The sequence below is a fragment of the Leptinotarsa decemlineata genome, unplaced genomic scaffold (assembly GCF_025532065.1).
Source record: "Leptinotarsa decemlineata unplaced genomic scaffold, Ldec_3_MD MMD2_tig00026299_RagTag_RagTag, whole genome shotgun sequence".
NCBI classification, from domain to species: Eukaryota; Metazoa; Arthropoda; class Insecta; order Coleoptera; family Chrysomelidae; genus Leptinotarsa; species Leptinotarsa decemlineata.
The window spans coordinates 7,359,139-7,374,923 of record NW_027412676.1 but is presented as its reverse complement, the minus strand read 5'-3'; the positions used below and the strand labels follow the sequence as shown (position 1 = coordinate 7,374,923).

The 15,785-nt window shown below is 32.8% G+C and overlaps 1 protein-coding gene across 1 annotated transcript in view; it reads right to left on the bottom strand.

The window, feature by feature from the left end:
* The window catches only part of LOC111505844 (uncharacterized), a 101,789-nt gene that overhangs the window by 74,179 nt on the left and 11,825 nt on the right, over positions 1-15,785 (bottom strand). The window contains exon 2 of the mRNA XM_074180799.1: positions 12,201-12,281. Coding sequence (XP_074036900.1) covers positions 12,201-12,270 — 70 coding nt within the window. The 5' untranslated portion in view covers positions 12,271-12,281. The remainder of the gene's footprint in view (positions 1-12,200; positions 12,282-15,785) is intronic.

Genomic DNA, 15,785 nt, shown 5'->3' with positions numbered 1-15,785 from the left:
TCTGAGCTTTATAAAGCATTCTCTTTAATGATAATGCCTCATGTAAACTTTGATGAAAGGGAAGGGACAACGAACAAAATTTATAGTGGTAGTTGAAGATCATATGCTCTAGAAAGCCTTGGTGGTATCTATTTGATAACTGAGAGGTACACCCTATAATATCGCATTGTTTTTCTGGTGAGGTCTCTGGACTGTTTCAGGCAGAGAATAGTCACATTAGATACTCAACTTAATTTCGCATGCATGTTTACATCCAGAACTGACTTACTGATTTTGCATGAACCAAAACAGTAAGTACAAACTAAAAAGTTACTGTTTACTACTGTTCAAACGTTGCGCATGCTATACAAAATAAAGTTATCTTATCTGAAAGTCTATCATCAGAAAAAAACATAAATTTCTTTCAATAATTTACTGAAAACCAAAATGAGTAACCATACCAATCAAGTATTGTTGCTGGAGAAAGACTTCTCCTCAAACCACCAACTAGATCTCACAACTTCTTCAAAAAATTTAGTCATTTAGCTCACTAGATGATCTATACCAGTAGTACCTCTTCAGAATCCAAATCAAAACTCAAGGTGTTTCTTTTCATTCGCGTCCTTAGTGATATCGAAAGTATCGAAATTATCGACATACGTGCCTATGTACGTATGTTTTCCTATTATTTCCTAAATAATTGCCTATGTACTTTGTACGACAAAGAGTGAAAATAAATGACTATGACTACATGTTCCATGATTCAGAAAAAAATGTAGAATTCAATACCACATTCACATCCGAATAGCAGAAGCCGATGGTTAATCTGGGCTAGCTCCAACTATTTCTATTCATTCGCGTCCGTGATGGGTGAAATCTACGTCAATCTACTTTTCAAGGAGGCAAGGAGGTATGACGGCAATCCTAACAAAGAGCGTTCTGTTCCCAAATTTTAGGTACTTCAAAAACCTACTGGATAGCTTTTGCGGGAAAACTTGTTAGTCGTTCAATATGAAAGTGGTTTAGAATTGAAGAGAGATCCAAATTTTGCAGGTTTTGAATTTTTTTATTATGTTACGTTTAGCGTGAAAGTTCACCGAAAACTTATTTTTTCAAAAATTACAATATTTTACACTATATGTGATGTATTACATATTTTTAACAATTACTATTCTATAGTATTGTCGTTAATGATATGCTACCAACATCTAATGTAATGAAGTGAAATAAATATATTCTATTCTATTCTATTCTATTCTATTCTATTCTATTCTATTCTATTCTATTCTATTCTATTCTATTCTATTCTATTCTATTCTATTCTATTCTATTCTATTCTATTCTATTCTATTCTATTCTATTCTATTCTATTCTATTCATATGCCCTGCATAAGGTACCAAGAACCTCTATAATAGCCTCCATGGTAGCCTGTAGTTTCGTAGACATTTTTCATGCTGCCTACCAATTTAGAGTTTAACAGGGTATATTATTATGTCTCATTTTTTAAAGATATGTATAGCCCTCACTGGCGACTCTGGTTGGTAGATGATTTTACTTATTTTGATCGAATAAATCCCTTCCGATTACGATATACTTTGATTTGTTCGGTGACTCAGTGACCCACTCAGTGCTAGCAGCTCATTACACCACTACCGGCTTGTTTTTGCATCCTCTTATTTCCTGACATACTCTCTACTAACGGTTTGTACCATTTACAGTGGCGTGGTAAATAATTTCACATGAATGAAAACTGTTGAATCTCGAAAGGGTCCAAAACTCGAATATCTAAAAATAGTCATAATCAGTTCATAAAATGTATATTGTCTGAATGTTATTTGGGGAGGTACACGAGTTATTTCTGGCATTCAAGGAGTTTTCACTTCACTGAAACAAAAAAAAATAAATGAATCATTACATATGTCTATCTTCTGGGGATAACCTACGAAGACCATTTCTTATTCTCGAGAAATAAGTAATGGCTTTACGAAGCGATTTTAGCAATACAACATTAATCCTTATCCAATTAAGTACCTTAAGTACATTGTGCATTCAATATAGGTCAACATGGGCGTTTACAGAATGTTATTCAAATGAATATTTTCGAAGATATAGATTTATAATGCAGGGGCATAGCGGTTACGGCGTTACCGGCGGTATGTGTGCACATACCACTGATGATGTCTGCCGTAGTAGCGTACGAAACGTTTGGTACAGGTTCCATTCAACCACGACCTAATAGCCTGTATTTTTTTCTCTTTATTGGTTTTTATATACATAATAATAAGGTAGAGTGAATGCTAAGAATTTCATTTTCTGTTCATAATCCAGTAGAATTTTCTGAAATATGTAGGCCCTTGTCTCAACCTCCTTGATTGAACAGTGAGTAAATGATGTAACTCATATACAAATAGTTGAAGGGGTATAGAAGAACGTTTTTGGTAATTGCTGGTTCCAAGTGAATGGGGCATCCCCTCGATTCTGAATTTGAAAAATCGTAAACACGTTGAATATATATATTTTTTTGAAAAAACTCTAATTAGGTTTTGATAAAATCAGAGAACATTCAATCAATGGGAAAAAGATAGGAAATAAATTAAGAAGTTATGTTTCATTATCAGAATTTCTCTCGACAAATCAAATCTCAATATTAAATATTATCAAGTTTTCAATTCCATCACGATATTATAAAACTAACTATGGACCCAGAAGTGAATCTTGAGTGATATTAGTTTCAATTCCGAAAGATATTTGGGAATATAGATGTCTATTTCAATACCAACAAGGAAAGTATAATTTTCATATATAATTTTCCAGTAGATTATTGTTTTAACAGAATATTTTTGACTACTCTGCATATGAAGATTCATCATTGGTGTGAACTGCCATGAAAGTTTTTTTTTCTGGAAGGCACAAATGAAGTTATAATAGTTGTTATGCCAAAAAGAGGACTCATAGTTCAACAATTATTGACCCTGTTTGTTTTATAGTAGTAAATAAATAAGTCTTAGTCATTATTGATTCATTCTTTAATTGTTCATTACTTTCATACTGTGTAATGATAATTAAATTACACCAGAAACTTTCCTAATCCCATTTGAAGTAATTGATGCTACATGATAAGTAATAATAAAACCGTTTTGGGAACGACTACTACATCTTGCCGCAATAATTGATCAACATCTATTAATGAGTGTTAATTTTGAGTGACTCTTTGTGGAAAAGGTTGAGAAATTTGTTATGCAAACACGACTGGAAATTCATGTAATTTGTTCATCTAATACGATTTTTTATTTTCAGGCTTACGGAATATCTGATCGACGCAAGATTACTGCGAAATATTACGGTTGCGACGCTAGCCACATCCACAAAGTACCTATACTGAGAGAATAGTTTATTACGTACCAAGTAGGATAAGAAAGCAATAACTCATGAGCACAAAATTGTGCATTATTATCCCCACATGGGGACTCAAAATTTATGTTTTTTGGTTGAATCAATAGACAGGAATAAATGATACCAATATTGTTTCATCAATAGGCATATCATTTAATGAAGCCAATCGAGTCGAAAGTAATAATTGAATATTTTTCTTTCAGTGTACTTTGTGGATGTGAATAACTGCACACCCCTCGAAATATGTCATTATATTTTTCCTAGATTTTTATTCAACGGGAACACCTTATAGTTTGGAGTACACTCGAACTCTTCTCGAAGAGTGCTCAAAATATGGGATATTATGGGTATATATCAAGTGGTTCGTTAGTTATAACAAGAAAAGTGTCAAAAGTATATTATTTCCAACAATAAACTTCTCCAGCAACATTTCTATTAATATTTTTGAGGGATATCAACAGACTTTCAGATTACCTACGTTATTAGAGATAGATATGACTTATACATCCCATTTACGGATTGCGCCGGTATTGAAACTTTCTGTATCCTCTATTGGCTAGGGTGGATAAGTCCCTATGATCGTCTTGTTTACATCACGTTATCACATAGCTTTCTCCATTTATTGCTGTTTCTCCTAAATTTCCAAGTACGATCCTCTTCAAATCTTCTTCCTCTTTTGACCAGCTAGATCTAGGTCTTCAAATTCTTTTTCCACACTCTAGTTCCCAATCTATCATAATTCTCACTACATTATCTTTTTCCATGTGTCCCTGCCATCTGGCTTTTTGTTTTTGATTTTTAAGACTATCCTTTCCGCAATTTCCCTGTTTGTTCTTCTTTTGCATTCAATCATATAATATCTAATTGGCACCATTATTATTCGCAGTATTCTTGTTTCTGCCACCCTTATGTCTTCTTCATCTTTCTTAGTCATTGACATTGTCTCTGCTGCGTACATTATTAACGGTCTTATTATTGTTCTATTCATTTTCATTTTAGTGTTACTTGAGATTTCCTTACTTTTTAATAATTTCCTATTTGTTTGTGTATTTTTATTGGCTTTTATAATATCATCTTTCATCGCCATTTCCCTACTTCCACTCGAAAGAGTGCTCCTCAATCTTGATTGTGTTTCTTTTCTTGTATGTCCTTTTCAATGAGTTGTTTTCTGTTTGTTCATCACCAGGTCCAATTTGTTTATCTCTGTAATTACTTCTTCCAACATATTTCTCATTATATCTCTTCTCTTTGCTAGAATCATTAAGTCATCTGCGTAGCCTTTTAATTGTCCACTTCCTGTTCTTATTATTCCATGCTTTATCTTTCTTGTGGCATATTCGAGTGCAACGTTGAAAATTATTGTTGAAATTGTGTCTCCTTGCCTTACTCCTTCATCTATTTTAAATTCAACTGGTCTTTACACTTGCTTCAGGTCCATCCATTGTCATTGCTATGAGTCTGCTTATTTTAATCGGAATGCCTATCTCTTTCATTGCTGTGCTATTAGCTAACTTCCGTTAATCAAATCAAGAGTCTGTTCAAAGGCTATGAAAAGCAATTTTAGGTTCATGTTGTACCAATGTTTCTTCCATAATTTGTTTCAGTTTATGTGAAGCATCAATTATAGATTTTCTCTTCGCAAAACCCAACTGTTGCTGCCATTTTTTCTATTCTATTGTTTCTTTTGATCTGTTTATCGCTAATGTAGTTAAAATGTTATAGACTGTTGGTAATAGGGTTAGACCTCTGTAGATTCCGCATTTTTGTTGATTACCTTTTTTTTATATGGTAATCATATATCCTACTCTCCAGTCGTTTGGCGATTTGTCTTCTCTCCATATGTTTGGTATCAAATTGTATATTTTTTCCTTCAAAGCTTTCCCACCATATTTTATCAATTCCATAACAATGCCATCTTTCTATGGAGCATTTACGTTTCGGCTATTATTTATAATGTCATTTACTTCTGCCAGAGGTGGTTCTTCTATTTATTCTGTCTCTTGTTCTATTTCTGTCGGTGTTTCTTCCCGATTATTCAGCAGTTCTTCAAAATAACATTTTCATACCCCTTTAATTTCCTCTTCATTGTCAACTACCTTTCCATTTTTGTTTTGTATTCCTCTTATTCTGGGCTTGCATATATTTTTCTGTTTTCTTATCTTTTGGTAGAATTTACGTGTATTTTTGTTAGTTGTTGCCTTTTACTATTTTTGATTACTTTGTTGCAAGCTTTTCTTGTCTGCTCATATTCTTTATGTTCTGGTTTCTTCGTTCTAAGCCATCTCAATCTTGCTTCCTTCTTTTTCAACTCTTTTACACAGTTCTCATCGTACCATTATTTCTTTACGTTCTGCATTTCGATGAATACAACTGCATTTCTGGCGGCTTCTTTCATTCTGTCTTTTGTTTCATACCAAGTTACATCTACATTCACATTTACTTTCTGTTTTTTCATTATTGCAAGTTTTGCAAGTACCATAAAATGGGCCGAGTCTGTAAGATATGTTTTCATATTACTATAAATTCTTGGGAATGTAATAAATTACGAACTCGATTACGAATACACATTGAAACACATCTAGATGATTACATCTTCTGAGATAATAACTTTGAATATTCAAATTAAAAATTGCACATATATCTTATAATTGGCTTTATGAGCTGTAATACTATCTAGTATTTCCATGGGTTTATTTTCTATAATAAATGGAACTGTGAAATATTTCACCATTCATTTAAGTAATATTATATGACAATGAGTGAATAAGTGATGTCATATAATTTGAAGATATTGCACAGGAGCTGATTGCTTCGAACCCCCTTAGATAATAGTTCAATTAAGATAATGTTAATGAAGAGAACTGAATTAAAAAGAAATTATTTTGGGAAATTACTGTTACATGTTTGTTCTATAGTTAGAAATATCCACAAAAACCTTACAAAGTGTTAGTCTCAAAATGAATTCATGAAGATGATATTTATCTTGATGTACTGATCAAGAGTATAAATAGGAACAAACATGAAAAGTAAGACCACTCCTTACATCAGCGAAGCATTAGAAAAATTATGAAATATCATTATGTCGCCTTATGAGTTTACTAATGTTACCATGTTGCCATTATTCAAAATAATGACCTTCGAGGGCGATACAACGATAATGGCGGCCTTACAATTTTTAATATCATTTTCATTGTACGATTTGTTTTTAGCCTCAAAATAGTTTTGACGATTACTTTTTCATTGGCGCTAAATTTAATTTCAGCTAGCATTCTCTCAAGGTCTGAGAACAGAAAAAAGTCGCTGGGGGCCAGATTTGGAGAATACGGTGGATGCGAAAGCAATTCGAAACCCAATTCATGCAATTTTGCCATCGTTTTCATTGATTTGTGGCACGGTGCATTGTTGTGCCGATGGATATTATACCATGCGCATTCCAAAATACTGATACCTCAACCTTGCCAGCCGACTACTGCGTGTTTGCACGCTTTGGGGTTTAACACGTGCAGTCCACTCAGATGACGATCGTTTTGATTCTGGTGTGGAATGATGGAGCCATGTTTCATCCATTGTCACATATCGATGAATAAATTCGGATTTTTTTATGGTAGAACAGCTTTGAAACTGCTCAGATTCATCAATTCGTTGTTGTTTTCAGTTGATTGTGAGCTAGCGCGCTACCCACTTCGAACAGAACTTTCGCATACCCAAATATTCATTCACGATATGTACAAAACGTTTCTTTGATATCTTTAGAGCCTCAGCTATCTCTCTTTTGCGGTCATCCAAAAATATTTTGTGGATTTTCTTATGTTTTCATCCTCTTTGGGGCGTCGACTGCGTTTGGCATTTCACCTCGTTTAAACTCAGCAAACCTCTTCTCAACAGTTGATTTTCCTGGTGCAAAGTCCGAATAATGTTTATCAAGCCAGGATTTGGCTTCAACAGTATTTTTTTCGCCAAAAAGCAATGCTCTATCAACAATCGAAATTCCTTCAATTAGCAAGAATTGCTTCACTCAAAATGTTCTATCGCACAAACTAATAATCCTGCAGCTGTGGAATTTATTCACGTGTCTGTTAAAAGATAGGATTAACTAAAATACATATAGCGCCATCTGTGTGTTATCCTACAAACTTTTCAGCCCATTTAATAATGTGGGTGATAGAATATCGGTATTTATAGTCCAAGATTATAAAAACATATTTTATTCTATTGACCATTTGTAAATTCAATTGAAATTTCATAGTCATTTTAATCACTATTATTTGAAATCTAGTGATCCAATGGCATACAAATACGACCAAAATAATTTTCGTAAGGTAAAATTGAAAAAAATTACTGTTTCTTCTGACTATTAATTATCGGAATATTGATGAAAAAGTTAATTACTATATTATCCTATCTTTATTTCAGTTTTCCGTATCACAAATGTATAATAAGAGGCAAATGAAACACAACAAATCAAATTTATGATCTAATAACCAGCACTCTTCTAGATAATCCATGCTATTACATAATTTTGCCATGAATACCAACTAACGTGGTGGCTAGAAAGCGTGACAAGAACATAAGGAAACTCGGTTCATCATTTTTAGTGATATAAATTACCTATTTCTCAGTTCCTTTTTCAATTTGGTTTATACTGCTGTTTTACAACCTCAGTAAATAGTTATTGGAATGCATCGTAGCGTGGGTCGTATAATTCCAACTTTTGATTGTTGTTGGCATTCCAATGATAATAATTACAAATAATAAACTTACAGTATAACTTATAGCGCCAATATCTCTTCAGGAAATTTTCCTTCCAAATGGTTTTCAAACCAATGGTTCAAAAGCGGGTTTCACTATGTAGAAATCTCACTGAATCAAATTTAATGAAAATATCAGAAATATTCATAAATTTCTTGAGGTTCATTGGCGGTAGATTCTGATACATTTCATTGAACTTTCTACATGTTCTGCTGATAATTTTGTCACACTGTCCAAAAATAATAAACAAATTCATAAGAACTTCGTTTGAATAGTTTTGTTCCATCGTTTTGAAGATATTTGCAACTTCTGAAGTGACGAAAATGTCGATATTATTAGGAGAATGTCACAACGCTACTGTCAAATAGTAATCATGGCCTGCTTACCAAATACCGAATGGAAATACCATTCTGAAGGGACATTTTCACAAATAAATGTTCATAAGTCCGAAACTTGACTAGTTAGGTATAGGTATGATATACATAGAAAGAAAGCAAATTTCAGCAGCTTTCCGAATTTTCAATAATATACAGGGTGTTCCATTTAAAATAATCAAATTTCAGCAACTTTTTCAAGCAAACGAAAAAACTGTATTTTTTACCACCCTGTATTGAAGTAACGGAGATTAGGCTGACGTGTGGGAAGTGTCCAAGTATCACCTAACTCCAAACCAAATTTCGATATCATAGTACTTCTTAACTAAAAGATATCGGCATTTTTAGAAGTCATGATTTTCGAAGAAAAAAATTGAAATTAATTTTTATTTCGAAAACGGTAACAGATAGGTATAGAGAAATATCAAGAAAAGTTGTCGGGCAATTGTTGGAGATTCCAAAAATAATATTATATACAGAGTGTTCCATTTGAAAAATCAAAGTTGCTACTGCTTTCTAATAGAAGCGGCAACACCGCATTGTCGAAAATATTTTAGTTGGCTAGAGAATGTCCGAATATACCCTCGATTAAATTTTCAAAGTGATCCGTTGTCTGGTTCACCAGAAACGTCTAATGTGCCATCCACCGTGAATATAAGGGCTAATGTAATAAATCATTTTTAGTTTGATGTATGTTAAGTATAAGTGAAATGTCCTTATTATATAGGACGAAACTGCAGTAACGTTAGTTACAAATAAAAGTGGTAAAAACATAGAAAGTTTCAATTCTCTTTTGCATACGAGGTATAAATCTCACTCTAATTACAGGTTTTTAACGTGTTACCGAACCGTAGATTATATATTTTTTCTCTTATGCTCACACATTTCTTGTTCAATATTAAGATCATTTCCGATAATGAAGCGTTCCTTCAAATATAACTTAGATAGACAGACACATTGATAAGCTGGTTAACAGAAAACATATTTTAACAGATCAACTTCACCAATAGCCAGAAACAAATTTTAAATCTTCTCAGACCGTTCAGTATCTGATCTTTGCTGCCATGTATTTCCACTATAGTAGTCCAGATCTCTGCCATATGAGCTAGAATTACTCCAAGCGAGTGTTTATGGAAACTCCATGTGTTCCAAATTGAAATATTTAAAGCTGTCATTAACCATATAAATTTCATAATGATTTCATAAAATATGTATCGATTATAAAAATTGGAAAAAAGATATGAAAACGTGTTGATCATGTTTCTTATTCATATGGAACTATTTTCAGTTTTGTTGTTTTGCGCATGCGATATTTTTCGATCAAAGACAAGTGCATAAACGAGGTACTTTTCTGAAGTATAATCTTGGTTACTATAGTTAGTTCTTAGGTATTGTTTCATATATCCACTATTAAGGGGATAATGGATTTTGGATTTTTATAACTATCTATCTTTATTATAGTAACAATCTTTCTACCAAAAACTATTATGGGTGCTAGGGTTAGTGCAACCATTATTTGTTGTGGCGGGATGACTTACTCAGTTTTGGTGAAACATTCGCCTTAACCATTTTGTCAGAAACATTAGCTGTTTCAACTACAGGAAACACACAGTACCAACCATTCAGTCGATATACGAGTATACACCGGAAGCAAAGATAACATGCAAGTTATTCAAAAAATCTGAATCGATAATTGAAAAGTAGATAGATGGTATTCAAATTACTCTATTCATTTCATAAACTACACCTTACGTATAAAGCTTTGGCATATTTTGGACAAACAACAGAAAAAGTGGCTTTATTTTTATTAAAATTGCAATAGAACAGGTAATTTGTTGGGAAAGTTAGTTAAAAATAATACAGACAAAACATCCAAAATCGAGAAATCAGGTTAGGTTAGGTCTATTCGACCATCCACCGCAACCCGCAAGGGTTTATTGTGGCTCACACCTATTCATACTCGACCAAATAAACCCATCTTTTCAACGAAACCGATTAGTTTGTATGGTGAGTGGTCTTTCAGGTCAGATGGTAAGAGTACGGCTCTGATGAACTCTAAAAATCTGATTCCGACCCCAGCGGGGCAGGCACAAAGTATATGCTCTGCTGTTTCATTGTTAATGAGGTAGTCGGATAGTCAAGGTGCAAGTCAAGGTGATACCCGCGAAGCATCTCGTTGGCTAACCTGCTCATGGTGGGGTTTGTTCCTCCACCTGAGACAGATTCTGCGTACGCCGCTCAAGAATTTGGTGCAAGGCGGTATCATAAGGTACCGCGCTCTTGAGGAGACGACTCAGTCGTTTTCTGGTTGCACTACCAAACCTTTTTTTTTAGGTTCAGTTGATGGATCAGGACTTGGAGAGTTAAGAAGATCTCGCTCCTGATCTAAATGTACAGGGAGATCAGTTGGAGTCGTAAGCTCGACATCCATTTCCTCTGTAGACTCGCTCCTGATCTAAATTTACAGGGAGATCAGTTGGAGTCGTAAGCTCGACATCCATCTCCTGTATAGACTCAGCGTCATATACTCAGGTATATAAAAGTTGAGTAGACGCTTTAGGTAATTATGATCGAGTAAGTACCTGAGTAGGTGATTACGTGGGGTATATCAAAATTAGAGTAAGGAATTAACTTTCAGTATGTTATTGACTACGAAAAAGCTACTGTGATAGCAACATATATGTCGTGATATATTTCGAAAATAAAGTTAGTGAAGATCAAATCATAAAGAGTTTATGAAATTACTATAGATCTTCATCAAGTAACGGCCGAATCAATCAGAAAAAAAAATTGTTCATCGTACACCAGTCTTCCAAGTTACCGTTGGGTGTAATAATTTTGTAACGTATAAGTGGTCAAAATTTGAAGAAAAAAAAACAGTTTTATAGTAATGAAGTCTTTAAAAAAATTTTAGGTATATTTTTTTCTTGAAATTGAGATTCCAATGATAGGCAAACAATACCAAAATCAATACTCCCAGCCGCTCTGGACTGAATGATTCCGTACAACACATCTCGTCTTGTGTTTGTAAATCTTTTGCTGGAAAAATCCTCACTTGTTTACTTTGTGGTGAATGTTCAAGAAGTACTGAAAACTCATGTGAATTTCTGGAACTTCATCTAGCTTTTCCTAATACGACTAATTACTGACTGTTATAAGGAAACAAGTATAGCTGAGGCACCAGTCAATCTAATAATAACACTGATGATTTTCAAACAAGACTCAACCTCTAACGGAAGCAAGAAATTCTTTGGAAGGTTCGAAATAGATGAACATTTCAACCTAGCAGACCACTGTTATAATATTCATGCAGTCATTGTTCACTGTGGTTCTGGCGTTGAATTTGGTCATTAATACGCCTTGGTCAACGGACTGGTTTAAGTTTGACGATAGTCAAACGAAGTGTTCTGGCGATGCATTGAATTTATTGGAGCCTCTGGAGACACCCTACATTTTGTTTTATGAGAGAGAGGACATTGTTAGATCAAGATCTTCAGATGATGTGGTGCTGCAGGTTTTTCCGGGTTTTCCTGCAGCTGAAAAAGCAAATGCGCCACTGGAATCAATGAAGTCGCCCCGGAGCGCCAATTAATTTTTATTGTTGTATTTATTTTATTTTTAAAATAATTGAAAGTAAATAATTTCGAACACTTAAAAAAAATGATAGGCATAGATATGCACTTATTTATTGATTTATAACTTACCCTTTCTTGCTGCAGTAACACAAATTACTACTAAGAGTAGTCCAAAAATCAACTGCCAACGTACTATCATCTTAGACTCATCTGAAAAAAAAAGTTATATTACAGAATTTACTTCAATATTTCAAAGTTATCTTCAAATGAACTAATTTATTCATATATCGAATAATTGTGGGTGAACATTTGGGATATGTGAGATTAATAGTAGACTCCAGATAATGAACGTTGGTTGAAGGATGAGTAACCAAACAAAATATTTCAATGAAAAATGAGAATTAAACTTCTTATGTTTTCATACTATTTTATACAAAGTGGTATAAAACCATAAAAAGTTTCATTTCTCATTTTTTTTCTGATGATCTCCTATCACGTAGTAACGCCTAGATCCATCCATTCATTGAAAATATTTCAAGACAGAAGTAAAATATTTCAAGGAATTATTGAAAAATAAACAGTTATAGGTATAAATGAAAATACTTGTGGAACATCAATGGATTGGTAAAAGACTGTATCTTTCATATTAGATCATACTTTCTAGGGTTTATGTTTCTTACGTTTCTCGTTATAATAAAAATAAACACTCTACTATGCTGTATTCGTTTATATTACAGTTTCACAAACTTAATCAAAACGTGACATTACCTCTGATACAATTTGACAAGTATCCGCCACTCACGACAATCTCTAAACGTCTTCTACGATCTGTTTTAGAGAAAGTTTCTGCCATCAAATAAAGGTGATTCAGGCACAACTATTTAACTAAATGAAAAGCCTAAAAATTGCCTTGAGCTTCATATTAGTCCGTCATTCGTGAAAATTCGTATAGAATGGACATACCAAATATTTCCATAATTATCATAGTTGTAAAAAACAATATTAATTTTTAATCGATGTCCTTAAAACTTGGTCCTTTAACAATTTTTCGGCAAAAATAAACTTTGTATTTTCACTAGTAATACCACTAGAGGTCAAATTATTTCCGGAAATTCTTTCGAGGTCATGAATATTTTGATATTTTCCTGAGTCGCAGATAAGGGAAATTTTCTAAAAATATTCATGAGCGAGAAAAAATTTCCGGATATTAATTTGACCTCGCGGCGGCAATTATTTAGGCTTTCAAATTGGTAATTTCTACTCATTGTAGTTGAATGGGAATACCATTTCAAGATAAAAATAGTATATTCTTAAATTTTATATAAGTTTTGAGTAACTACAAGTGGAGTAAAATTGTTTTTTTGCAATTTTATTAATGTGGGTTATGCGCGCTTCAATGGTAGGTATGGAATTCATAATCAGTGTCAGCAAGCATAGGAGGCTGTGATCATTGTATTTTGACAGTTCAAAACATCAAAAAACTCGTGTTTTTTGTAAGTAAAAGAAATTTGTTAGTAAAACTAACAAATTTCTTTGTTTAAAGAATGAATCGATTTGAAAATGTTACTATGTAAATGCAAAATATGCGTGAAATTGTCTGATGTAATGATCAATCATCGTACCATGACTTATTTACTCGCATTAATAGAGGATTGTCACTCCAACTTGAAGAACATTTGTTCGGAATTGTCCACGATTATTTGCATCTAAACTACGCAAAATTGAAAGTATTGAATGGAAAAAAGGTGAATAAATTAGTGTCTAAATATTATATATATTTTGTTAGACATATACACTAAATTGAAAACATTCAAAGTCCTGCATTTTCGCCATTAAGAAGAGAGGTATTCCAAGAAAGGTGTTGTTTATACTTAAAATCTATCAAAACTACATATTAAGTGAACAAATAAAAACCAATCTGTCAAAAATAGTCTGTTATTGTAAACGTCGAAAAATGTCCAGTATAATTCGCTAAAATACCTCCTTTGCCATGGTGATTTGTCAAAATAACGTATTTTGATTGGTTTAAAGTTACAGGTATGGAATTTTCTTCAAAATATGAATATTTTACGTAATATTACAGTTATTGGAAAATGTTTTTTTGTGTTTTTTTTTAAATTCATTAAATCGGTTTTATGAAATTTTCCTCAATCGTATTCGACACGAAGAATAGAAGTAAACCACCTTTCAAACTAAATAATACAGAATTTTTTAAAAAGCTAGAAGAATCTTCATCCAACAAAAAACCTTTTTCCGCACACCAAAACTGCATCACTGGCCTCAAAATCCGTTTCATCAACCAAGTTGTAACACTAGGAGATAATCTAAACTGTGGAATGTGGGAGAAATGTTTTTGTTGGATTAATTCTGCACTAGACGTTCCAGTTCTAACTTTAGTCACTTCAGTTTTTAAGATTTTTAAATCAGGGCCATGGTTTGAAAATTCAGGTTGTACTAGGATTAACTCAGAATAAATATATTTTTTCCTTGAAACTGAAAATTAACAAGTTACTTCACTATAGCCACATATTCAAGAAACTCAAATTTCACAAATATAGCTGTAAAAATATATGAAAAATGTTCTCGTTGTCTACTCTGCTAATCACAATAAGTTTTTTTATAAAGTTTAGTATCTTCGACTTTGTTGCAATCAACAATTAGAAATATCTTCTTTGTTAGGAAACAATGATGATAAATAATCGCCGAGACTATAGATTACAAAAATTTCTCAAGAATTTTGTTCATACCTAGGATTCAAATAATTTTAGGAAAGGGATAACATGTTTTTTCCTGAAAGCGAATACTTAACTGATTCAGAAAAACCAGAAAAGGAAATCGTTGAATCATCAATAGGTACTGGGTTGCAACTACTTTAACCCTCCATTATAATTTTGTCCTAACTATTATTGTACAGGAATATCTATATAGTTCAAAAATTACTTGAAGAACTATTTTGTTTACATTGAAAACTTCCATATTTTTCCATCCAGTAGTATAGGACAAGTATTTTACACTGAAAATACCAATACCACTACATGTTCTATGCAATAGATGCAATCAAAAATTCCTATTGTGAAATTAATGACATCTTCTGAAGAAATTATTGATTATTTTTCAATTCTATTTGCAGGAATCGATTGTTCAAAGTTGGTGTGTGCTCTTATTCATTAATTGATATTTTGGAATTCCACTGACTTTCTGCCCTGAGTATTCAATCACGTTTCACATAGCATTACATTTATTCAAAGTATAAGATAATTTTTACAGGATTTTTATGGAAAATTGAACAATACCGCTCTATTTTCAATATACCCCAACACTCTTAAACTACACGTTGATATGGTTTCGTACCATTGTCCCTAAATGTAATTATTCATTCATTGGATTAGCATTATCGATTGTGAACGAAAACGAAGAGAGGATTATAATTATGTAGGCAAGGTGATATGCAGCATTGAAGTATGTCAAACGATACTTTCTTTTATCTGGTCATGTATAAATTTCTACGACCGTCGCGTCGGCTAGTGAAAGAATTTTTGTGAATGTTATTTCAACTTAAATCTGACACTGGAGCACAAACAGATAGGTGATTTAATGGTTAAATCCTTCTTCTGATGCGATTAGGTTAAAACAACTACGACATTTGGAGATACTATTTTCTAATTATTAGAATAGGAATGTCAGGTTTTGAAATAAAATCTTTTTTAATCTATG